Source organism: Pollicipes pollicipes, unplaced genomic scaffold (assembly GCF_011947565.3).
Source record: "Pollicipes pollicipes isolate AB1234 unplaced genomic scaffold, Ppol_2.1 Scaffold_4740;HRSCAF=5597_pilon_pilon_pilon, whole genome shotgun sequence".
Taxonomy (NCBI): domain Eukaryota; kingdom Metazoa; phylum Arthropoda; class Thecostraca; order Pollicipedomorpha; family Pollicipedidae; genus Pollicipes; species Pollicipes pollicipes.
In genome coordinates, this window is record NW_023596545.1 from 18,419,191 (window position 1) to 18,445,230 (window position 26,040).

The window sequence follows — 26,040 nt, forward strand, 5'->3', positions numbered from 1 at the left end:
TGTCACTCGGTGCAAAAAAAAACACTGTCAAGTCGTTCATAGCTGACGTTCATTGGCACGATTTCCAGATAAAGCACCCGTTAATTGTCCCAATCAGTGTTGTGCCAGGTACGATGATGTAATTAAGTAATGACGCTTTGGAGAACCCTGTTTAGTTGTGTTGTCTAGAGCAACTTTTCCCACTTAAAAGCATACCAATAGTAACAAGAGGCCTTATTTCATTACATCTGATACCTGCTTCAACATGTTCACATCTAGGAAATTCCCATTAGCAGATCATGTTCGCCTGATCTTCCACACCCTGCGATAATGCTGCTCTTTGGCAAATGCAGCCCCGTATATGACCGCCTTTCATGAATCGCATGCGCCGGGCGATAGGGAGAACGCCATATTGTCTGAAGTTCTCGCCAGAATGGCGAGAACTTCAGACAATAATGGGGCCTCCACCAGCCTGAATGGGCCCCTCTTCAGGTCAGAATGAGCCATGTACAGGCCAGAATGGCTCTCGGCAGTCAATAACGGATGTTCTACAGGTCATAAGAAGTTCTCTACAGGTAATAATGTGTCCTCTGCAAGCCAGAACGGGTTCTCTAGGGACCAAGACAGGTCATCTAAAGGTGAGAATGGGCCCTCCAGTCAATAAAAGACCGCCCTTAGATCAGATTGGGTCCCTACAGGCTCAGAAATACCCTCTTTTGGTCCAAATGAATCCTAAATAGGCCAGAATTAGTCCTCGACAGATTAGAATGAGCTTTGACGGGTAGGAACTGATGCCTAAGGAAATAGAAGTATATGCATACTCAAAAATCTAAAAAGGTATTACGGATGGCTTAAAAATCAAAATATATCGCATTAAATTGCATTTGTGAAAAATACGCAGGCCCTACAAGCCTGAACAAGGCGGGACCGGATGATTCTAGATGGAACCGGATAGAACCACACAAGGTCAGACCAGAACCAGAGTCAAAACCAGTACCAGACCATGATCAGAAGCCAGATGAGACCATACAGAATCAGATAATACCAGACAAGCTCATTCTTGTCCAGAACGGTCCCGTTTTGGTTCCGTCCGGCACCGTCCTGTCCCTTCCCGTCTCTCGTGGTCGCACCTCTTGCCGTGCGATCCCGCCCCATCGCGTCAAGTCCTGTCTGGTCCCGTCGAGATCCCTCTAGTCCCTCCCAGTTTCAGGCCTCGTCTGGTGCCATCCAGTCACATAAACTTCTGTCCAGTTCCATCTAATGCCCTCCAATCTAGTCTAGTCCCATCAGACTCCATCCGGCCCCGTCTGGCTTCATCGCATTCCACCCTGTTCTGTGTCACCTCGCTCTGCGGCGTCCGGTCCCATCTGGTCACGTGTGGCGTCGCTCAATACTACCTGCTCCCGTCCGGTCGCGTGTCGTCCCGTCCGGTCCCATCTGGTCACGTCCGGTCCCGTCTGGTCACGTGTGGCGTCGTTCAATACTACCTGCTCCCGTCCGGCCGCGTATCGTCCCGTCCGGTCCCATCCGGTCACGTCCGGTCCCGTCTGGTCCGGTGCTGTCCGGTCAGGTCCTTCCGGATCCATCCAGGCTCGTTTGGTCTGGTCCTGCCCGGTCGCACCTAATTTGGTCTATTCCCTCCCGGTTCCATCTCCATCATGACGTGGCATCTGGTTCTTTCTGGTCCGGTCTCGGGTCTGTCTATTCGATTTCGTTCGATCACTTAATGCTGGCCGATCTTGTCTGGTCCCATCCGGCGTGGTCCAGTCTCGTTTGGTCCAGTCCTGCTCGTTCCCCTCCGGCCTGGTTTAGTACCTTTTAGTCTTGTCCCGTTCGTTTCCGTTTGGCCTTATCAAGTTCTCTCTCGTTCCTCCAGGCCCCGTTCCGTCTCGTGCGGTTCCTTGAAGTCATGTGTAGTGCCCTCGGATCCCATTTGACCCCGTTTGGTTATGCGACCCTATGACGCGGTCCCGTCTGGCCATCTCTGAATCCGCACGGTCTCGTCTTGCTCACCCGGCCTCATTCTGTCTCAGTCTCGTCCGATTTAGCTGAGTCCCGTCCTGCCCTGTCTATATGCTGGCCTATTCCTAATCAGTCACGCTCGCTGCCATCCGGCCTTAGTATTTCATGTTCATCTCAGGTCTCATGCAAAGTGAGGCATGGATCTATTCCTACAGCACACAACTTTCACTCACAATTTGCCGTCCTCCTGCTAGCGACCGCCGCACGACGGAATGCAGGCACTCGGACGTCGGCGAGGCCCTAGAACAGGGGACGTCAGCATTGACTTTCCGGGCTTGGATTCGCAAAGTTCCGCTAAGGCCGCGTTTCCCATCACCAACAGCTGTCCACAAATTGCAACCTATGACGTCAGAGATAAGTGTGTCATGACAGCTCCTACAGCTTGGAGAATGGCTGCATATGTATGACGTAAGTACTCGCAATGCACTAGGTAGCAACTCAAGTAGACACTTTGCCAATAAGGAAAGCGAGATGGCTCTGGCCAGGATGGCAGTGACTGTTCTTGCTTTGTGACATCATCGTACAATCAGCTGGTTGGGCTACCATTCTCATCAGCTGACAGCGTTCGCACCTTGGTTTTATTCACCGCTTTGATGGAAACAGGTGTGAGGGAAACGCCATTTATTCGCATTATATGGAATATAGGGGTATACAAAGCCTTTGGAGGAGTTCTTAAATGTTGGGCGCTTGTACCTGTATCATTATGTATGGTGTACGCCCTAGTCAGCTGATACGGACCATTTTATTGAGCGCGAGGCCCACGCCTGCGATACCAAAACAAGGCCTTCCATCTAAGCTTTACCTGTCGTAATGTTGTAGGGCCTTGCTCGTAACCATTTACCATTTGAGAGGTTTGACCCCAACAGTTTGGTAACTCATTATACATGGCCTTGTATCACCCCTCTGATGTTATTTAAGTTTAGTGTTATAGGAGAATATCTGGTGTAACATTGAAAGTTTGTTGCAGCAGTTAAGAAAAATGATGTGTGCCATGTGGCAGCCAGATTGTTCATGTATCAATAGCTTTTTGTGTGCTAGTGAGACTTAGCTTTCCATTTATGCATAGATCCCAATGTTTTCCTTTGAATTGAAATGCTTGCAAGCTGGGCGCATCAGCATGTTTGTTTATGGACAGTTTTGAGCTGCCCCAATTGGCAATAAATGAGACTTACAGGAGCTGTGATTAAGCCAGCATTGAATGTTTATGTACAAACAAGCACAGTCATGTACCTGAAATAATGACATGTTTTATGAAGTGTACATGTGGCTTACCTTCAAACAACAATCCATTTTCAGTTAATGTCATTTGTGGTGAGGTAGTATTTTTCCCTGGTCATCTCTAATATTTCTCCTTCAGGTATTTTTCTGTTATACATAATTTTTTCATGCTATGGCATGCTACTTTCTCTCTACAGTTGTGCACTAAATGGTGTTATGGTATGGTAGTTCCTTGTACTTGTTAGCCTGCTCCACCCTCATGTAACAACTCAAGGAAATAGAAATTGCTTGGCCTTGTGAACTATAAATATTATAGCTTCTGATCATTTTTGAATTGTGTGTTGGCAATATGAAACTTATGAATGACAGATTTGAACATTTTGCCACTTATCAGTGCTAATGTCTTTACAGGTAGGTGCTCCCAGTAGCTCATGTTGATGTCATCAGGTGGCAGCAGACTTAATGCCATGTTTGTGACTTTCATAGATGTTGTATGGATTTTTATGCCTTTCCTGTTTCATTATCTGATTGCTGATGGATCCAGCCAGTGTTACATTCCAGGAAGGTTTGAAACCATGTCTTGTCTACAGATAGACTATGGGTCATGGTGCCAGCAAGCAACAAGAAGACTTCCTCACAGAAGATGAAATTGAAGACTACCAGGATCTCACATACTTCACCAGACATGAAATAATTGTGTAAGATATAGTGCTTAGGGAATCAACATAGTGCCAGGCATATTGTATACTGATAATGTATTTACTTCTACCCTTTTCTCTGCTGATTTATAAAAGAGAAATAATTATTTAAAGTAAAATCATGTGGCAGCTTCCCAGTGAAACATGTCAAAGTTAGTTACCTTTGATAGAGATGGGTGTGGTAATGCATTTTGTATTGATAAAAGCTTGGGTTCTGCCAGGCAGAAATGAAACAGTTGGCAGGGACAGTTTCAAGTCCACTGCCATCACAAAACTTCATGTCCATCCTGACAGCTCAGCTGGTTAGAATGCCTGTCTTCCAATCTCCACCCACCTCTGGTGACGTGAGCTCCAGTCAGTTTAGATGCTTGCTATGTGTCCTTGACAGGTATGGCTGCTGATTGGTGGCAGGGACCACTCGAAAAGTTAGAAGATGTCAGAGGGTAGGACAGACCTTACCAAGCATTGCAGCACACTAAGATTTCACCACCAAATTCAGCCATTGACCTGGAACTGCATGATCAACTTGTAGGGTCAGGGCTCACAAATCTTTTTAAAGCATCATTAGTCTTCACCTTCTCCTCAGGGCTCACAAGAAATTCAAGGCGCTGGCGCCGGATATCATCGCGGAGAACAGGAACGCCCGGCTGGAGATGACTGTCATGCTCAACTACCCGGAGCTGCGTGCCAACCCCTTCGGTGACCGCATTTGCAAGGTGCAGCAGTTTGTCGGTTGTGGGCTGCATCCACATGTGAAGGTCTTGCGGCCTCAGTCGATACTCGACAGCGAGGGCACCTGCCATGCCATCCAGGCATGGGCTATGCAGACTTATTTGAAGTTGGGCAAGCCACGGTGGTGCACCCATTGGCGCCGCCGCTGTGATCGGAATTTTCAAGGAGAACTGCCGGTGTGAGCTGTGCTAGCAGCTTGCTGTGCCATTTTGATTGTTTTTGTTTGTTTTGTTGCCTTTGCAGGCTTGATCATCTTTTGATCATGTGCTGAGAGAGTTGGATTTGTATTTCCCATGTAACTTGCACACGTTTGAATCCGGATGGCCAGGTCAGGGATTAGAAGCAACCTTTGGTTTCCATTGTATTCAAGTTTTTTCTTTTTTTAGCTGGAGGAACGTAACCTGTCGAGAAGCTGGTTGGAAGCTATTGCTCTTTGTGACTGTTGCTCGCACTTACAGGGTTGTATGTGTTGAGCCAATGGTACATAATGGTGGGGGCTATATGACAAGGTGTTAAAGGTTATGATCTAACCAATGCTCTGTCCGTGTCGGTTCTCGCTACCAGGTACCACTGAAGAGCGGGGGAACGCAGAGATCTGAACCGTGCAGTGTGTCACTGATAGTTTTGTAGTTGACCAAGACGCGCGTTGAACTGGGCAGGTGTTCAGCTCTACCCAGGACGGCGCCTGCTCCTTCGAGGACTTCCTGGACATGATGTCTGTGCTGAGCGTCCACGCGCCGAAGACGGTCAAGTCCGAATACGCCTTCCGCATCTTCGACTTCGACGACGACGACATGATCGGCCGCGAGGACCTGCGCGAGCTCATCAACCGGCTGACGGCGCCGCAGCGCATGACCGAGATGGAGATGATGGTGGGGCTCATGATGGAGTGTGCTGGGTCAGGAGTATGGTGGCATGGCCAGGGCTGTGGTGGCAGGGTATGGATGTAGTAGTGCTGGGTGTCAGTGAGTTTGTGGTGTGGTTGTCAGTGAGTTTGTGGTTGAAGTTGTTGTGGTTGAGCCCTGTCCTTGTGATGCAAGCATAGTGCATGGATGGCTGTGATCTATGGGATAGGGAAGGGGGGGGGGGAGGGGGAGACGTGTTGGTGAGAAGGACGTGCTGACATGAATGCTGCGTAATTTGCTTGCCTTACCCTTGTGTTAGTCTTAGTGTTGTCTAAGTACTTTGTGTCTGCTTAGAAGCTTCAACTGATCAAATTTGGCCTCTTGGCCTTCAGTCTACCCTGATTTATGTTCCGCGGCCAGTGTGCAACCTTTTTAATCATTATCCGCGTATGGTACAGTTTTGGGAGTCTCCTGCTTCGTTGAGTTCCGTATTGCTTGAATTTTGACTTCCATTTTGCTCATTGTCATGTTCCCAGCAATGCAAAGCTGTAATGTAAAGTACACGTGTTACCCTGGTTGATGTGGTTACCCGTGAGCAGCTTCGTTACCAGTTATAAAGATCTCGCCTTGGTCAAACTGGCGCCGCTGCCGGCGTTGCGTTGCTTGTCGTCCTCTAGCTTTGTACGCCGGTATGTCCGCTTCACTGGGGCCTGGTCGACAGCACCTGATCCAGAACATCAACAACGAGTCTGACCTGGACGACGACGGCATGCTGTCGTTCGCTGAGTTTGAGCACATCATCTCTAAGTGTCCCGACTTCACTGAGTGAGTGGCTCACGCCTGCACGTACAGTTCCGGTGTGCTAGTCGCGGGTGTTCCACGCTTTGTCCGTGTCTGCTTGTTTCGCGCCTTCCTTTTTTTTCCTGTTTCCCTTTTATCCTTTTTCGGCGTGCGTCGTACTTGTCATACGCGCGTCATAAGTTTCGTCACCCACGCTCATACTTGTAGGTCGTGGCCGCCGTAAATCCCTTACATCCGCTGATGGGGCAGTAAGAAGCTGTGTTCACGTTCGATTGGCTGGTTATTGCTGACGGCACCAGCGCCGACTGGACGCGAATGCGCCTGGTTCCGACACCTTCAGACTGTCTGGGGCTCCGCGATGTCCAGCCGGCCGTGTGTCGACGGCTGCGTGAGCGCGTGCCTCCGGTTGCAGCTCGTTCAGCGTCAAGCTGTGACGACACGGGCGGCTCGGACCGCGCGACGGCGCTTGCCCCGGGACACAGGCCGCCAGGAGCGCCCGCCACGCAGCTCACGGCGACCCGCCAGCGTGGCCGCCGCCGCCGCGTGCGCTCCGGCCACGTGGCTCTGTTTGAGCTGCTGCCTCATGGAGTTGGTGTGGTCGGCGTTTACCGTGCAGACCCGGTCACAGTGTTGATCTCCGCACGAGCGGTGGGAGGCTGGAGATGGTCGCCCGCCGCTCTGCTTCACGGCTTGCAACCGAACGCACTTGTGGATCACGACGGAGCTGATCGGGGATACGGAAACGACACGTCGGGTCCCAAAACAGACGAGGCGGAGGGGTGAGGGGCTGATGCGCGTGTCAGCTATAGTCGCTTTGACACAACTTCGGTCGTGACTGGCAGAGCACAGTTTGCACAGCTGTGCCGGCCACTAGTCCGTCTCGTTGGTTGGTCTTGTGAACGCAGCACAACTCTCATGTTAACCATAAGGCGTACGGTGTTTTCGTCTTTCTGAGATATGCAAACTCTGTGAAAGCTAGTCATCGGATGTCCAGGAAGTGGTGGCCGCTCGCTTTCTTTTCGCTGCAGGGTCACGTACTGGTGATGACCGCTGTTTTCGAGCCGGGGCAGACCGTCGGCCGGTGGACATGATATCACGCACATGTAATGTCTAAGCCTGAGTTTCATGTGCTTGTCGATTCCCCTCCGCTCCGACTTCTCAGTGTGCCATTCGTGTATCGGTCGGACCAAGTACCGGTTTGGCCAGGGAAATGCTGCCGCTGGTCGTGACTCACGCCGACAAACGTCCATTGCTTAGTCGCAGTGGCTGGTTAAGACGGTCTCACAATAATACCCGTAGATTACCGCATTTATTTACTGATAGATCTGAGTTATGTTCCTCTTTGTGGTACCCCAGAGACATTTGTCTATAGTATGGCATAAGTGTTGCGATGGCGTCCATGCTGTCTGTGGCGTATAGTATAGTTAATTGATGGGACGGAAGGTGGCGGCAGCATATTGTTCTATTTGTCCCGCCGCGTTGACAAAGCCGAGTGTGAAACAGCCTATGGAGACCAGAGCCTAGGCTAGAATTATCAACTATTAGGTTCATAATGGGTGGACGCAGTGCTGCCCCGGGTGCCAAAGAGACGGGCGATTGGGGCGGTGCAGACTGGTGTCGGGTTGTGACGATATTCAGTACGGGCACAAATCAGTACCTAACAAGGTGAGGATTATCCAGCAACGCTCAAGAACGGACACGTGCTTTCTGTTTTCTACTACTGGGCCGGAGCTCAGAACAAGTCCGTAAGTCAGGTGCGGTGCGGTTGTACCTCGTCTTCCGTGTTACTGTTCTGTTCAGTTATCCACTGCGTGTGCTCGCCAACCGTTGGCAGGCTCTCTGCTGGGTGGCGTCGGCTAACCGAGGCCCGTTGTCACTCGCACGGTGTTTTATCAAACGTGTGTTGTTTTGCACATGCTATATAAAGGGCATGAAGCTGATGGGCGTTTTTTTGAAGTGGCGACCTACCTTTGACGCTACTTAAATGGGTGCAAAATGGCATTGACCGTCGGCAGGAAACCCCAGTCATCATCATTACTGCTTGAGAGGATGCCTCTGCGTCGGAAGTATTGATGGCGCTCGGCTTGGGTTCGCGATACTTGTATTCCAATGAAGCCTATAATGCACCATTCTTTGAAAAAAAACTTTTACGCAAACGAATGCGTGTCTGGCAGGGTATCGTTTATTTGAAAGAGTACATTCCATTAACGAGTTACGGTCGCTGTGAACGATTAGATGTTCTCGCCCTCCCAGCATAAGCTTCACTGCGAGTCGGGAGTGAAGAGCGTCCCCGTCCCCCCCCCCTCCCCCTCTCCCTAGCGCGGACCGCCCAGCGCGTCACGACCGTCGCGCACCACGTTTGTCCGCTCTGGGCTGGCGCCGTGTTCGCTCTGCTGGATAGTCTGCTGCCTCCCCCCCCCCCCCCCTTCACGGGGCGGCTGCTCTGATGGCGACAGCGGTCCGCTCTCAGCTAGCGGGCCCGTCCACTGCACCGCCGTCTTCGCTCTGCTGGATAGTCTGCTGCTCCCCCCCCCCTTCACGGGGCGGCTGCTCTGATGGCGACAGCGGTCCGCTCTCAGCTAGCGGGCCCGTCGACTGCACCGCCGACTGCTCTGCGTCCGTGCCACATGCTCTACGCTCTGCCGCCGCTCTGTGGAGGAGCCCCGGCCGTGCATCCGTTCCGTGGAGGAGCTCCGCCCGTACAGCCGTTCTGTGGAGAAGCCCCGTCTGTGCAGCCGTTCCGTAGAGGAGCACTGGCCGCGCAGCTGTTCCATGGAGGAGCCCCGGCCGTGCAGTCGTTCCGTGGAGGAGCCCTGTCCGTGCAGCCGTTCCGTAGAGGAACGGCTGGAGCGGTAAATGGAGCGCCGCAGTGCTACATGTCCACTCCTGACAACTGAAACTGGTCAGCACGAGCCGCGCAGCTGTTCCGTGGAGGAGCCCCGTCCGTGCAGCGGTTCCGTGGGGGAGCCCCGGCCATGCAGCCGTTCCGTGGAGGAGCCCCGGCCGTGCAGCCCTTCCGTGGAGGAGGCCCGGCCGCGCAGCTGTTCCGTGGAGTGTCCGCTCGCTGTCTGGGCTTCACGCCGCGCTGCAACTGTACTCTCTGGAAACGGGAAACACGCCGGTAGAAAAAGGCCCGTGGCGTGACGGCGTCGACGCCATGCTCACGGCTAACGTGTGAAAGGCCGTGCGGCGCCGGAAACAACAGTGAATGGAGCACCGCAGTGCTACATGTCCACTCCTGACAACTAAAACTGGTCAGCACGAGCTCCCTGTGGCACAGCCAGCGCATGCGACATGTTACAAAAACGGCGCGCTAGCCGCCGATGCTTGAGGTGATGCGTTTCGGAAGTGTACACGCAAATGCCTGCTTTCGCAATAATGCTACTGACTGTTGTGTTGTGTAAGGGAATCGCTGACACGCGTTGGGATATCGTGACGAACCATTACGTTAGTTCCACCAGATGAGCGGCTGAAGTGGGTGAAGGCGATGCGTGATGCTCCAGCTTCACGGTTATCCAGTGAATGTTGATTTGATGCTCGCACGCTAAAGTCAACAGAAAGTTGAAAGTGTTTCTGATCGAGACTATTTTGCATGCCGCCTGTCCCACGAGTATGCTTGCCAACTGTGCGATGCTTACAACACATCCACTGTAGTTCGAAAGGCGTGCCTTATGCCCGAACAGCTGGATCAACGCCGCTAGAGATCGTTCTTCCGCAAGTGGCTCCAAATCTCGCCCTCTGGAGCCTGAGCCGAGATGGGCGGGCGCTCACCTGCCTGACTAGATGGCTGCGTGTGGGTGTCCTAGCAGTGGAGCCTCTAGCGCCGTTTGCTGTAGCCCTCCAGCGGCTTGAACTTTGTGTAGCTGTAGAGCCTTTTGTCACCGTAGCCGTAAAGCAGGTGCCCGTTGCCGTGCTGGTCGTAGAACGGGTACCGGTACTTCGGCCTGGAGGCAGCGCCGTGTGGTGTAAGGTCGGGAGGTTATGGACAGCGGGCATCTCAGTGTCAGCGTGTAAGGTCGGGAGGTTATGGACAGCGGGCATCCCAGGGTCAGTGTGTAAGGTCGGGAGGTTATGGACAGCGGGCATCTCGGGGTCAGCGTGTAAGGTCGGGAGGTTATGGACAGCGGGCATCTCAGGGTCAGTGTGTAAGGTCGGGAGGTTATGGACAGCGGGCATCTCAGGGTCAGCGTGTAAGGTCGGGAGGTTATGGACAGCGGGCATCTCAGAGTCAGCGTGTAAGGTCGGGAGGTTACGGACAGCGGGCATCTCGGGGTCAGCGTGTAAGGTCGGGAGGTTATGGACAGCGGGCATCTCAGAGTCAACGTTTCATGACTTCATATATTTGTCGAGGGCGCTTCATACCCATCACCCTGTCATCCATTCCAGAGATGGTAATTTTCGGAAACTGCCTTTTAAATATTACAACATTTTATGTGAATTAACGTTTTGCATACGTAACATCCGTTTCAATCGCTCGCTTAAAGGACGCACCACTTAGACGTAGCATGATACGTTAAGTATAAATGCAACACGAATGCATATATCATGTAAGAGCCGAAGTCTACCTGATAGGAAGACCGCCTAACGTTCCAAATAATTGGTATTGCGAATTAAAGGTGAATAGTTTTGGAACACCATCGCTTGCGTTGATGATCATATGGTAAGCATGATCATGGGAATTAACGTTTTTTATTTCCATTATTTGATTTATTTTGGCAGCCGTATCAGGATAGTTGACTTACACGGAATATTTCGTCACTTTGTCATGCGATACCTGCTTATGATCAACGATTAAGCCATTTGCACGCCACTGACATCTTTATGACAGTTTTATACAGGATGTCTGTCATTTTTAATCAAAAAATGAGTCAGTTTCGTAATGGCTTATTCGCGCTACTAGTTACATAACCGGTGTTTCTGACCGCATTCAATAGAAAGCACCTTGTGTAATATCCTTTACTCAGTCCAAATGGTAGTATTATTTATTGCATGCATTTGACACACCCAGAGGCGCATGGGTGTCTTATTTTTACGAACGACAAATTGTTGTGGGGATGTCGACATCCGGCTACATTGCAACGGTCGCTGCTTACGTTGGCGGCAAGTGCTGGAGTAAGCGGGAACAAATGAAACAATTTAAGTTAAAAGCTTAGCACATAATAGAAGCACTTCTGCCCCAATATCATTAAATCGTATTTTTCCCTTTTTTGGTTTGGAACTGAAAAAGGCCATCTGGAGATCATTGGGTGCAGTTCACAGCCCTGCCTTTCTTAAAACCTAAACCGTTCTAGTTCCTGAGCTACCCGCCTGCGAAAATGTGCATGCAAACTGTTTCATGCAAAGTATTTAAAGGTTGCCCAGGCATCCATGACGCCATAAAAACGCCATTGAAATCCTGCCATTTCATTGGCCATGCGGCGATCAAGGCCAATAACAATAGAATTGTCGAGCCGTTCATGCCCGGCGTTCGTGAGCACGATTTCCAGATATAACGGCCGTCAATTGGCTCTTGAGTGCTGTGCAAGGTACGATGACACAATCAAACAATGGCGTGTTAGGGAGCATATTTACTAAATAAAGAAATTGTGTCGTTTAGAGCAGTCTTCTCCATTTAAAACTATATCAATGGTTATAAGTGATCTTATTTCATCATATCTGATACTTGCTTCAGCGTCTTCAAATGTGGAGCATTCCCTTTGAAACAATATTACAGCTAATTCTAATTGATCACACGCCCGGCAGATTTAGCCGCAGGCTTCCTGTCACAGATGCAAATTCGATGTGTGATACCCAGTCAAACATGGCATCAACGCAATGACCTGATGACGAAATGAAGCATGACAAAATGGAATGGGATGACTCCCAAATTTGCACCCAAGACCCGCAAAACCCGCAGTCTGTGGCTCCCTGCTCCTGTGTAGACCACTCTGGTTTGTTCGGCACCTGTGCGGGTTAGTCCCCTCCCCCACAACAGTGCACAAAGTCACTCGCGGCCACGTGTCCGACCGGCCATTCGTACCTCTGATAGTATGGGTAGGGCACCTGCGGGATAGCCAGGAAACGCTCCCGGGAGTGCGAGCCCTTGCCGACGCGGCTGATGGCTCGCATAGCCCGCGGCATGACCGAGCGGAACCGCTTCCTTCGGGCGGCGCCCACCGTCGCCGTCACCGCCAGCACTACCAGCACCAGTACCACCAGCAGCCGAACCACCTGCGGTCAGACGAGGTTACACGGGTCACAACCGGGACCGACAGAGGGGCCACACGGGTCACGGTCGCGACCTGTCGGTGGACGGAGTCAGGCGGGACCGGGGACACACGGACAAAACACCTGAGCACGTGTGGTCAGGAAGCAGGTCGGCCACGGCCCGGGGGCTCACCAGACTCGGAATATCATGGTTTGCAGCTTGGGGGTATGCCATTAGATGGCCTCTGCTTGGATGCAGGGGATCTCGCAGATTACGGACGGAGGAATGCATGGGCAAGGGGTGGTGGCCTGAGACCATAGGGCCAAAGCCCGAAGAGTTCCGGCCAGTATTCACAGCGTGCAATACCGTCAGCGGTGGGTGGAGCATAGCGATAAGCCCAGAACAGGTCACTAGTACACTGCACTTGGGCACTTGTTGCTAGCCGTCAGAGCGGTTTGCACACCCTGTGTCGATTGCAGAACATGGTATTTGAACACGTTAGTTGCGCTAGTGCTCCCACCCAGATGACTTTCGGTTTGCAAGCTCTCCAATGCTAGTGTAAAGGTGAAAAGGCAAATATGCAGGTTTTTGCGCAGAGTTTTAGAACTCAGCATGCTGTTTTTGCTGTTTTTTGTAGTAGGCCATGAAATAACCTAGCAGCAGCTTGGACTCGCAGTGATCGTTTACGAATACCCTGCTTCTGCGATACAGGATTATGATAAGCCGCTCGTAGTCCTGCGTCAGCGGGATGCAGCGGTCCACAGGATGTGGCGGATGTGGCGGACAGTCTCCACAGTTTCATGTGCTACACATCACAGATGAAAGGACACAGACCCGGAGTCGCGGACCGCTCGAGCCCGCGCTGCACAGCCCCTCTATCATTTATTTTGCACCCTCATGACGGCAGCATCCCACATGCTAACACTATTTTCAATTTGCTTGGATGACGCATGTGATTTGGCTTGCACCCACCTGTTTCAACAGTCATCAATGTAATGTATACGCTCATCAATGTATACGCTCACAACCGCAAGGAGCCTCACTTGCTGAGCAGTCGTCACGTGTCCCAGTGTGGGGCTGGGCGGGCTTGGCCTGCCGCCACAGCACCGAGCCGCCGCCGCTCACACGCCGTCGGCGCTCGTCGGCGACCGCTCGCGCCGCTCGCGCCGGATCAGCCCACACGTTCACGGTCAGCGCGGCTTTCACGCGCCGCCCGCCGCGTCCGCGCCGGCAGGTGTACAGCCCCGGCGCGCCGCCTCCGTCGCCAGGCGCCGGTATGGTCCCGGCCCGCGGCGTGGGGCGCCGATCTGCCAGGCGGCGGGAGGGCTTTACGCGCCATTGACCCATTGCCTTCTCGCCTGGTGGCGGCAACCCGGAGGGCGGATATCGCGGCTGGCGGGCAGCTGCTCGCCTTTCACTGGAGCCGCGGCCGCCGGCGGCAAATAATTCGTCCTCTGACCGGCCCAGAGGACCGCGCGGAACGCCACTCTTGGGACGCATTGTCAGCGTCAGTGGTGATGTTATTAATCAAAAGGACATCGTTCAGCCTTCAGCAAGTGGGGAATGACTGGTGAACATACAGAATGTTAATTATTTTTACACATTTAAAAAAGACGTTTTGTTTGCCGTTCACATAAGTTCATGTCCACCCTAATTTGTGCCGCGCCAGTCCAGCGCACAGCACAGCTGACCGATCACAGACCGCGCAGACTGCGGACCCACAGAGGCGAGCCGCCGCTGATTCCCACGCGTGAATGGGCGCCGTTTGCGGCGACCGCCTCCGCCACGCGCCGTCAGCCAGCAGGCAGCCGGCAACGGTGGCCAGCTCTGTCGACGACGGCCAGCGGCGGCCAGCGCTTTTTCCCGACCTTCATCACTTTCCTCTGCTTTCCGCTTGATTTTTTCACATTCGTCTTTTTCTTCTTTGACGTCCTGGCTTTTCACTTTTTACCCAGGTACCGCCAGGTGGATGGCGGCTCGTTGGTGTAGGCAACGACTCGCACTTGATTTCCTGTGGTTTGATAGTACGTATACGCGATGCGGTACGCATGATAGTAGACCTAGGTTATGAACAGATTGTTTCACCTTTCACGCGGTGCTCACATATCCCAATATTATTCCTGCCTATCGATCATGGGCATCAAAGAACATCTAGCACTTCATGGAATGGCTCTCCCACACTGACAGGGACTTTTTCGTGCGGAAAATGTAAGGACTTTCGCTATTGCGTAAGCTGCGTAGGAAGATTAGGCGTACGTGCGTTCCCGCTTCCGTAACGCGGGTGGCAAATGTACGGATCCTTCCAAACGTCATGATCTCTTTTCCAGCCGGCGTATTGTCAGACATGGCCGCACATGCGCCGAAGAAAGGAGCGCGGCAATCTTGCGGACACTTTCATCGCCTTATACCTGTTCCTGTTCTTCGTCCTTGAGCTGCGAGGCGCCTGGAGGCGGGCGCTATCTCCCGAAGCGGCGCGGCGCGGCGCGGCGCCCGGAGCGAACACTTCGGGCCGGCGGTGTGGCAATGGCTGCCGCATGCGGGCGCGTGCTGAATGGATCGCCTGTCTGGGCGCCTGTTGCGAGGCGTCGGACAGCCGTGTGCCTGGGATGTGGCGTCAAAGTCATGGCAGGGGGCGAGGCTGCGAGCTGGAGTAATGCTGACGTGCCCTTTTCGTCAGAGAGTAATGGCTGTTTTTAGCGGACACAGAGGGCCGAGGCTTGCGGTAGAATTTCGGGACGTGCAGTGCAGTTCGGCTGCTTATTGCTTAGTGCGGTTAATCTAAGCGTTTTTAATTATTTTTTTAGACGGTTGGTTGGCTCTTTTGCACCTGATGTTGATTGGTAAAAGACCTGGGCACATATATAAACATAATTACTGCAATCATTGGAATCTGGTTCGACTATCACAAACGATCACGTAATGTCTATTTCATTTGACCATTTGAGGAAACTTGAAACAAGTCAAAGTTTCCTCCGGCGAAACCATAGACAGAGAGCACGACGCCATTGCGTAACGGTAAAGACATCGACCCACCCTGCTGCCATTGGGTGACTGAACAGGTCCAAAGTAACGCATGACTTAAGTTGTTGTTTTTCAAGTCAGGCATTCCTTCTCTAATGAGGATGGCTTCAAGAACTTGTAGACGGCGTTTGTTCGGACATGATTGTAGAATCCGTGTGTTTTCAGTCAGGCCAGAGCGTAGGAGTTTTTGGTCGTGGGTTTTGCACATATTTTGGTCTGGCACTCCCTCCTGGAGGCTCACAGTCATGCGTCATGTTAGGGATGCTGCGGTCATACAAAACAAGTTGCGGAGCCGGCAATCTCCGTAAGGACATCTTTAGCTGGTTTTTGGTCCGCTATCAGGCTGTTTTTCATTATATGGCTACTGGTTGTTCTGCTCTGGTAATAGATGGTAAACCTTATTTCAGTGTTTTCGTCGGTATTTGGGATATTTGTCTTGATTCTGTTTCGCAAAAGCTTTCCATCCGCTTTATAAGACGGGGACGTTTGATTTCGATGAAAAGTTCATGGGCCGGTTTCGTGTCGACTGGTTTCTGGTTTCGTCGATTCAAGGTGGACTTAATCTTTTCGCCAATGGCCCTGTTCCAATAGCCATTCTTAACAAGTAATTCCTTGCAACGTTCAGGTTTGTGATGTGTGGTGGACCAGCCGCAGCAATATTTTAGGGCGCGTCGTACAAACGAGCGAATGCCGGCCGTGCGGTAACGCTCTGAGCGTTCGCTAGCTGCGTTCGTACATTTGTCCGCATCAGTAGGTTCACGGGCAATTTTGTGACGAAAGACCCGTTGCTCGCCGGAACGTCGTTGCTGTGGATGTCAAGAAAAACTAAATCGCTGTCGACATTCAGGTCAGTCGTAAATCGTAATGACGATTGCTGCTGTATGCTGGCCTGCAGTTGGCGGAGATGGCCTCGTCTCTGACACCAACAGATATGTCATCGACATATATGAAGTAAATGTGCGGTTTAAGGTAAAGGTTCCTGGGGACACGAATCTCCAGTCAACAGATGTACATATTTTCAAAGAGGCATCCGAGCATATATGAATATATATATATATATATATATATATATATATATATATATATATATGCATAAATTTCCATACAGAGTGAGAGAGAGAGAGAGATATGCATATATATATATATATATATATAATATCATTATTATGTGCGCGTAAAAAAGTGATCTTAGCTATGGCCTGGCGGCATTAAAAAAGTCGCAACGCAATGTGTCAGAGAGACTCCCTTGTGATCACCAAACATGGTTTGGCCCCCCGCGGGGAAGGTTGCTATGTAACCAAATGCAGCAGCCTGTGGACTCGGGCGCTCAGGTTCAGGCGAAAGACTCGCTGTAAGATTTGTATGCGGTATTAAAGCGGTACAGCATGCTCAGAATGTTGACCAAACACCCACCATGCACTGTTTTTCTTAACCACTTCCCGTTTAAAATACAGGTCAGGCTCCCTAGCAGCGGTCCCAGTTTATGGACCATAACACTCGAAGACTTGGAGCGTTAATACTCCCTCGCCCTCTTCAACTGGTGGCGTAGCGGCGAACACACAAACACAAATCTAAGAAACGAAAGTCCCGATCAAAATATGTGACATACCTTGGTTGAGCACGTTGCCTGTGACGCTTAGCGAGGTAATGCCAGTGATGTGCGCGTCCCCACAATGTTGGTATGGGCGTGACCGTGCTGACATCCCAGCCCTCGGCGCCACACACGGCAGGTCTCCGCCAGCCCGCACTGGACACCGACGCGTGACCTGACGCCTCTGACGTAGGACTCCGGCCTCACGTCTGCGCGGGACACTAATACGTGACCTGACACCTCTGACGTAGGACTCCGGCCTCACGTTTGCGCGGGACACTAATACGTGACCTGACACCTCTGACGTTTGTCCCCGGTCCCACGCCCGCGCAGGACACCGACGTGCGGCCTGACGCCTCTGACGTATGTCCCTCTCCCCCAGTCTCGCGCGGGATGCTGGCGCGTGACCTGACGCCTCTGACGTATGTACCCAGTCCCACGTCCGTGCGGGACACTGGCACGTGACATGACGCCTCTGGCGCAAGCCCCCGGTCTCACGCCCAGCCGTGCTGGGGTGGCGAAACGGCGAGCGGCCGAGGCGGGCCCCCCGCCCGACGGCTGGGTGCTGTTGGTGAGTGGGGGTATGCTTTGTCAAGAGTGGGTAGGCTCTACCATGGAGTGACGAAACATGATAGCAACCCGACTGGCAATGTAACTGTTTGGTGAAAAACCATTCGCGAGCCTAAAACCACTGTGAAGGCTATATCACACAGGCGGAGGTATCGGATAGGTCTGTGCCACTTGATAGCCCAAATCGCCAATTGCCATGGCTCACAAATGTAACTGACCTCAGTTAATGTGAATTTGGTCAGGACGGAGGGAGAGAGGGGAGGGGAAAACTGGTTACCATTCGCTGGATGTGCCGGATGTGTTGCCGGTAAGCTTACCAGCTGTTTTTGCCCAGCGGTCGGCCGCTGCAGCGGGTTGTTCCGACGATGGTAACTTCGGTCGCCAAGGGCCTGGTAAAACTTATTTAATCGATACCACATATACCACGATGGCACGGACCCGCGGCTCCAAAGGACCAATAAGTCCCCCAAATAAAATTTTCCAAAGGGTATGGGTCGTGTTTAACGTGCGTGTGTGAGCAAAAAATGGACAATTTTGACCTTCACTGACCTTCGGCTTACGACGCTCATGCTCTCACGCTCCATGCCTGAAGGTCTCCGGTAAATCACCGCCGCATGGCGTACGTCTTGCAATTAAAGGCCGGACAGATGTGTTTTGAGTGTGTCCAAATTTTATCTCGGACATGTGAACAATTGGCATTCTTCTTAACGTGGGTCCGACAGCCGAATTCCTCGTATGCGGTCTTTTTTATTTCACGCGTAATTGCACCAGTTAATGGCATTGAACTGATCAGAATGAAGTCCAACTAGAATTGTCACAAGCATGAAAAGGCTTCATTGGTGGATGCCGTGTTCTTAATCTTTGCACCCATCTAAGTCAATTAGGTCTCAACTGACGGACGTTTTAACCTGCTGACATTCAGCACGCAGGAGAGCCCTCAATATCGGTCATCTGCTGTTCGTGTTATTTTCAAAGCCTCACCACAGGCATACCCTGAGGCGCGGGCTGTTGGAGGAGTGACGCTCCCCCTGGGAGATTTTGCAGCTTACTGGTGGAAGGGACTGAGCTGCCACTGGCCGGTATTTCTCCCAGCTGATCCGCTGAAATAGACCCTGCTAGTCAGCGCTTGTGAGGTTGAGCTGCGCTTGAGGTTGAGCCTCAGAATCATCCGCGTCACCGAAAGCGCTAGTGACGCTCGTAAATGCGCGCCCTTGACGTGGGCTGGTGTCGTCACTGGCCCAGATGACGCTCTATTCATGTTACCGTGGTCAATGACGCCATATCGTCGGCGCCTCGGGTAGCTAAAGCCCCTTTCCCGTGACGCACCAGTGCTGCCGCTCCTGTCTCATAAATGAGCTGGGTGGTGCAGTACGCGAGAACTTTGGAGCTTTTGGTGAATACGCGTAGACGGACTCATCTCCATATCACGTGTGAATGTCCTGAAATTCTTCTCCTGATTCATCCCAATTTAGTTTCTGAATTCCTGTGATTCTTCGTGGATATGGTACAAATTTTGGTCTGATTTGTTCGAGGAGTATCCCAGACTACGAAGACAAGGGAAAGTAAACGCAACTTTTGTGCCGAGTTGGTATGCATTGCGAGTGGTCAAGTAAACACTAAGCCACATGCGCGGTAAAGGGAACAGGCCCTCATCCCCCCCCCCCCCAAAAAGAAAACAACTACAAACTGGACCAGTGGATGCCCAGCACAAATACAAGGAAACGAAGATCATTGTCATGTCACCATTCACACGTACGCACCTTCTATGCATTTTTATTAAGTAGATTGGGACTGAAGTGGACTAAACCCGACCATAATAGACTTTACTATAGTCCTTTCTGCAACAGAGGTCTGTGGATCAGCATGTTCATGTCTAATTTACGGGTCTGTAATTTATGCTATGTTCTTGTGTATTGGCCAATCGTCACACTAAGTCAATGCGTATAGAAGCAGCCGCTCAAAATTGTTGGTGAACACGTCCACTTTTACCGATGTCGTCGTCGCAGCTGACCACATCCTAACACTTTATCAAGGGAAGCGTGATTGCCGAGTGGTTAGCACCTTCGTCACCCATGTGGGGACCAGGGTTCGAATCTCGGGGGAGCCATGGCCCCTAAACGCTGACATGATTGCTGAAGCCACTGACGCACCATAAAAGGAAGCCAACGAAACGCATCGTGTTCCCTGCTGAAAGGGAAAGCCAGTCGCTATTTCAAGGAAATGCGACGCACGTCGTTGTGATCCCTTTATTCGAGCGTCAGGAGTGCAGGGATCACATTAGCGTTCAGCAGTTATGGCCCTACCGGGATTCGAACCCAGGCTTCCCATGGGGGGGGGGGGGGGGGCGAAGGTGCTTAGCACTCAGAAATAATACTTTTACGCCTTACTTTGTACCCACTATACAGCAATACCCACAGTTTGGCCAGCAATCATAACAACGCATTGAAAGTAGAAGCGGCCCAAGCAGACTGCTGGCATAACATGTCCAGTTTTAACTACGCCGTCATCGCAGCTCTTAATGCATACGGACACATAACTTCACATTATAACACTTTACATTATGACACATGCCATAACACCCACTACACACGGCGCACTTTGGATCCGCAATGTCCGACTGCCGCATCCCCGTTTCGAAACGACCATCATTGCCACTTTTTATCGCATACCCGCGAGATGGTGAACATCGTGAATGGTGCCTGCTGGAAAGACGTGAATGCGTACATGTATATGTACTTCTGAGCTTCAGTGATCTGTGCGGATGTGTGGGTGGAAAGACATGTGTGCATGTTTGGGTTGTCTAGCCGACCGTCGCAATGTAGCACCTCCCAACTGCCAAACTGCAGCAGTTGGACAGCGTCACATTTTAGCACTCTCCGACCACCACACTGCGGTAGGAGCCCATCGTCACACTTTGACGGCGCCTGATTGCGACACTGTGACAGAAGCCAACCAGGGGCGTATTTTACTATTAATGTTGGAAAGTTCGAGTCTTTAACTTTGAAAGGGTGTTAAATGTATTTCGCGGTACACTTAAACCAATGTTCCGTTAGCCTCCCCCCCCCCACCCGCCCGATGGGTTTTGCAACGCTGCGCCCCTGGGGGTGATCGTCCCGCCGCAGTCCCGTGTCACGCGTGATTGTGGTAGTCACGCAGCACGCGGCTGTGGTGACAGCGGGCCAGGCCAGGACGCTCGCCAGCAGGCCCACCAGATGGTCCCCGCTCTTCTGCTTTCCTGAAAGCCGGCTCCTGCCGTGCGACTGGTTACCGTATTGGGCAATGCAGACAAGCCGGCGCGAGTAGGAAACCTGCCACCGTTCGGATGAAAGGCTCTGAATGGAGCGTTGGCAAGGACGCACCATTGCCCGCGCTGAGGCGCGATTAAAGAAGCTGAACACTGTATGTACGCCGTGAACGAAGCTGCTGCATGCGCCTTCAACAGAGTCATTGTGTCCCCATCCCCGCGGCCATCATCCATGATTGCAGGCGTGCTCGCTAACTGGCTTCATATTTTTGCAGCTGTGAGAAGGGGGCCGCTACGTGAAGTGGGGGAAATAAGCGGACGCAGAATATTTCGACAGGGTAAACTCGCATCAGCGACTGCGGCATTGAATGCCTCTTGGTCAACTTGATATTTGCAAACAAATAGAAATGGCGCCGATAGTCTCTTGTGTCAGCTAGACAGATACATGAGCTCATTTCGCCAATGTCCACTTGTTAACCGGGTTGCAGGGGGTTTCCTTCCTGACATGGGATGCGGGCCTTGCGCATTAAGATCAGCTACAGATAAGACATAGAAATATTAAGGATATGCCACTGCTCATGGATGATCCGGGCAGTACACACTATATGTCGAAAATATCAGTACTTACTGAGGAGAGCCATTCGATCACATCAATCCGCTCGCAAATGCATGCACATGCCACGTACCCAGCTGGCTAATGTTATGCAGTATGTCATTGTCATACAATGGTAAAGCCCTCCTATTTTTACACGTGTGATGCTATGTGGGCATCTTAGAAATGAGCAGCGTTGCGTCAGCTGATTCTGCAGAGACTACGTGGCCGAATCACCACACACGCGCGCACACACGCACGCACACATGTACGCACGCGCGCACACATGTACGCACGCGTGCACATCACCGAATCGGTGTTCGGTAACGGGATTAACAATAACGGTGTTAAATGGTGTTTGTTTCTCTTTCTGCAAGTGGAAATGCACGGCCTGCATATCAATGCCAAGTCACCAGAATAGTGCAGTTTTATAACCCATAAGTTTTTCGGGTGGTGTGGTGATAAATGGTGAATGTTTTCCTTCAAGAACCGTGGATACGTTTGCATACTTACCATCAGCCGGGCAGTAAAGCACCACTGTGCCGCCACCACGGCCGCCGGTCCACCAACTACACCTTCATGGCAGGTGCGAGTGCTGCTCGCCGCTGGCCGGGATCAGACGTGCTTTGCGGCTGACGTATCAGACGTGCTCCGAGACCGTAGTGCGTGCTTCCGAGATCGTAGGGCGTGCCTCGAGACCGCCCGGGTATGCTCCAAGACCGCTGGATGTGCTCCGAGACCTCTAGGTGTGCTCCGAGACCGCTGAGTGTGCTCGGAGACTGCTTGGTGTGCTTCGAGACTGTTGGATGTGATCCGAGACCGACGGGCGTTCTCCAAGGTCGGCGAGCGTTCTCCGAGACCAGTAAGTGTGGTCCACGACCGGCGGGCGTTCTCTGTCGCTACTCCGCGCCGTTCACGTGCAGCCCGCCGCCGCCTCCGTGGCACACTGCGTCCGCCGCGGCGCGCCGACCAAGTAAAAGTGACACGGTCTTCTGGAGGTCACCCTGCGCCTCGGTCCACCCCGGCCCCGCCAGCCATGGCGATAACGCAAGCGTACCATGTTTTTAAGCAGAAGTTGTCCCCGGGCTATGGAGCTAGATGCGGCGTTGGTAACAGGTGTGAATGCAAGGGAAAGTTCGCGCGTGTTTAGGAATGTTGGGTGTGGATCTACGTTGTGTTGCATTCAGACATCTCCACGGCTGCCTTCCGGGGAAAAGATGTTTGGAAGTTTTTCAGTAATTTCTGCTTTCCCTGAATCAGTGTTTTATCAAGGCATTTACTACTGCATGAGAACCAGCTTGTTACTATAAGAATGGCGCAAAATAGGTCAGGCGCCACGATTCCAACCATTGCATACCGACGAGTGAGGCAAGTTGTGTCGGGCAGGGGCTGCGGCTAGTGAAATGGCTACTTAACATATCTGGTTGGAGTGGCTACTTTGCAAGATTCCTCAGATAAATGCAAGTGAGGCGTTGTCAGGCTAGCGCTGACTGGCGCATGTTGGCGACGTGTTTCCGTTGTTTGACGCAACAAGCTAACAAAGAAAGGCAGATCCAGCTCGACAAAACAGTTAATGCTGTCCATGCTGCCATTGATGTGGTACCCTTAACACGGTTCAATTCCCCCCCCCCCCCCCCTCCCCCAGAAGATTCTTCCGGAATGGTTTCCGAACGGCGCTGCGCGGGCCTAATCACTAACCGCTGTCAGCTGGAGTTAGCGTGGTGTCGCACCACACACCAATCGCTGACCACCGTCAGCTGGAGTTAGCGTGGTGCCGCACCATACACTAACCGCTGACCACTGTCAGCTGCGGAGTTAGCGTGGTTCCGCACCCTACCACTAACCGCTGACCACTGTCAAGCTGGAGCTAGCGTGGTGCCGCACCATACACGTACCATCTGACCGCTGCCAGCTGGAGTTAGCGTGGTTGCCGCGCCGTCGGAATGGACGTTTTTGCTCCATTGGCTTGACTCGACCCCGGTGCCCTCTCCATTCCAGACGCGGAATGATAGGAGGCGGAGGGTGGGCGCTGGATCTGTCAGTTGCCCGCTCCAGCAGAGGCCCGCCCTTCCTCTCCCCCGCTCTGTTTCTCTGAGGCGGCAGCTGCCAGCCGTGGGGACCCTGCAAGTATGGAAGATGGTTAGGATAACTAAGGTCGATCAACGAAATACGCTTCACGCAAAGGAGTTGTGACGAAGATAATGTCGCCTGCTGATGTTGAAGGCCGTAAGCGTACTTTATGTGTGCGGGCTAGCAACTGTCTAAGGGGGGGGAAAAGCTTTGTTGAAGTGAGCTTTGAAACGTGGATTGCTTTCACTCGAAAACGCCCGGAATGTTGAAGCCCTCGGTTTTGAAGCCCTATCCCTGGAAGAACGTTTGTCAAGCTGAATCCTCCGTTGTCGTAGGCCATTGCTCAATAAAGAAGTTTAAGTCCCAGTCCTAAAAACTTTCTCGCCTGTTTTAGGGTCAGCTCGGCACAAGCGCATTGTTCGGCGGTCGCAGTGTTCAATGACACCGGTCCACGTCCACCAGGCTGCCGCACGTGTCGGACGGACACCCTCACTCGCTGGCCTCCCCTCTTACCGTCCCAGCCACCCGGTCTTCCTGCCAGCAGCCGGCCACACCACACACCTCGACTAATTGAGAACTTACTGGCACGTTTGACGCTTCCCTTCAAAGCTCATTAGGATTTTGATTAGAGGAGCTTCAAAATGTCAGCCCGCGTCCGGCCCGCGTCCAGCCCCGCCCCTGCCCTAGCCCGCGAAAGTCCACCGTGCTACCATGCCAACCCGGCATCAACCTGTAGGTATAACTTGAGAGCAATCTGGATGTGGTGACTGTTAATGGTTTTAGACCTATGCATGAAATGTGTATGAACTATGACATGTGAGTGTCGCCTAATGCATTACATTATTTGCTTGTCTGTGGTAGGGCTGAAACAGCAGTGACAAAAGCACCTGAAACTATGGCGTTTTCTGTAGTTCCGCATTCCATCTTGTTCCGCACTGTGACGCCAATTTCGGACTACAAATAAGAATGGAAGAGAATGGAATTTTAAGTGGACTCCTCGCCAAAAATGCATCAGAAATTTCACACCATGCTCCTCATCGCAGAAACCATACGTTAGGTCCTTTAAAGCTGCCTGCGTCAACTGACAGCTTTGTAGAGCAAAGAAATGCAGGATGACTCAGGTCGTGAGAGGTCTCCGCACTTCACTACATTGTAGGCAAGTACAAATAACACACAGATTTAGTCAAGTTGAGGAATTTGCAATACGGCTGCTAGTATGATATATTTTCAATTTGTTTACCTCACAGCAGCCGAGTGCGTCCAATACCCGCGATGTCATAGGCCCGAATTCACGAAACGTAGGCTATCACGCGACGTTTTGTTTTCTCAAGTAGATACAGCACACAACTGCACAGAATAAAACTGCACGGCAGCTGGGAAATGATTCATCTTTCACACATGCCACTATCCATGTTACATTTTAGAACGACTGTCGCCGCGCTATTCGTGGAACTACTCACAGGGATGTTAACAACATCTGTCCAGGGATGCCGTTTGTTGCCACTCAGGTGACTCCGTGCACTCTTAGCAATGCCACGAAAAACGTGCGATGTTGTCAAATGCCAAAGTGACATTACTATAGAAACAAAAAGTGCAGAGCATGTCTTAAGTCGTCGTTCAGCCATCCTGTTGACTAAAACTTTCGGAACTGGAACGAAGATGTTATTGACGTCATAGTCCGTGGAATGGAATTATTTATGCATACCAGTACACAGATAACGGAAGAGATGTCGGAAGCATACAGAACAAAACTATTTATGAGACATATAGGTTGCAAGTTAATGACGATGCCGCAGTAAGAGTGAAACGTGTTGTGCGTAAGGTCCTGTTATGGTGGTCGTAAATTGCATATTCTTGTATGCATGAAAATGCACCAAATGTACACAAGCTGTAAATTACCCCTACACAGATTTCGGTATTTGTTTGTCCATGTCATACATCAGTAATTGCGAGTTATACTGGTCAGTAAACGAGGCTAAGGCCACGATGGTAAACTAGCAGTTTCCCTGTCATTTCGTGAATCACGTAATGTTTAGTCTAAGGTATGAAAGTGGTGTGAAACAGATAGATTAAGTGCACCTCATCTTCACAACCACAGCGGAGTGCAGTTTTTAGCTATTTTTATATAAACGACCCACTTGATTTCAACTAGATGTACCTAGGCGATGCTTTGGAAATGTAGGTAGTTATTTTGGATTCTTTTGGTGACATGTTTGGATAAAACTTGTTCAAGTTGTGCAACCCCCCTGGTTTGCTGGTGGTGTTATGTCTGGCCATCCGCTTCTCTGTCACTTCGACCATTGTCAGACTAAATGAGCAAAATATTATTTTGTTAATTGTGTCAAGCGTGGCATTGCGCTCTTACTTTTTAAAGTTTATTAAGCCTACTTCTAACAACAAGGCGTGCCATGTCCCCTTGTGAAAATGTTTTGTTCGCAAAAGCCTCCAAGTCTGGCTGGCAGCCGGGGCT

General features: G+C 51.6%; 2 protein-coding genes across 6 annotated transcripts; one reads left to right on the forward strand and one right to left on the reverse strand.

Moving 5' to 3' along the window:
* Nucleotides 1-2,386: 2,386 nt before the first annotated feature.
* On the forward strand, nt 2,387-6,803 carry LOC119099304 (calcium and integrin-binding protein 1). 5 transcript variants are annotated; one of them, XM_037222433.1, is made up of 6 exons: nt 2,387-2,409; nt 3,810-3,917; nt 4,504-4,633; nt 5,309-5,521; nt 6,216-6,319; nt 6,708-6,803. In XM_037222433.1, the coding sequence occupies exons 2-6, from the start codon at nt 3,817-3,819 to the stop codon at nt 6,727-6,729; spliced, it is 570 nt and encodes a 189-aa protein (XP_037078328.1). In that variant the 5' UTR covers nt 2,387-2,409; nt 3,810-3,816; the 3' UTR covers nt 6,730-6,803. The 5 variants fall into 5 exon arrangements, with proteins under 5 accessions (XP_037078328.1, XP_037078325.1, XP_037078324.1 ...); XM_037222430.1 differs by lacking the exon at nt 2,387-2,409 and adding an exon at nt 2,577-2,606; XM_037222429.1 differs by lacking the exon at nt 2,387-2,409 and adding an exon at nt 2,609-2,648.
* Nucleotides 6,804-8,779: 1,976 nt separating this feature from the next.
* On the reverse strand, nt 8,780-22,161 carry LOC119099237 (uncharacterized). Its single transcript, XM_037222357.1, has 4 exons — nt 22,076-22,161; nt 12,315-12,505; nt 10,067-10,239; nt 8,780-9,395 (listed from the first exon to the last, which is right to left on the reverse strand). The coding sequence occupies exons 1-3, from the start codon at nt 22,079-22,081 to the stop codon at nt 10,113-10,115; spliced, it is 324 nt and encodes a 107-aa protein (XP_037078252.1). The 5' UTR covers nt 22,082-22,161; the 3' UTR covers nt 8,780-9,395; nt 10,067-10,112.
* Between the last annotated feature and the right edge of the window lie 3,879 nt (nt 22,162-26,040).

What these genes read in the sequence shown, in the direction of transcription:
- LOC119099304 (XM_037222433.1), top strand. Translation starts at nt 3,817, where the DNA reads ATGGGTCATGGTGCCAGCAAGCAACAAGAAGACTTCCTCACAGAAGAT. An exon ending in TCGGTGACCGCATTTGCAAG is followed by an intron (nt 4,634 to 5,308) that starts GTGCAGCAGTTT and finishes TGAACTGGGCAG; the next exon opens with GTGTTCAGCTCTACCCAGGA. An exon ending in TGACCGAGATGGAGATGATG is followed by an intron (nt 5,522 to 6,215) that starts GTGGGGCTCATG and finishes CCTGGTCGACAG; the next exon opens with CACCTGATCCAGAACATCAA.
- LOC119099237 (XM_037222357.1), bottom strand. An exon ending in CCCTACCCATACTATCAGAG is followed by an intron (nt 10,240 to 12,314) that starts GTACGAATGGCC and finishes CGCTGCCTCCAG; the next exon opens with GCCGAAGTACCGGTACCCGT.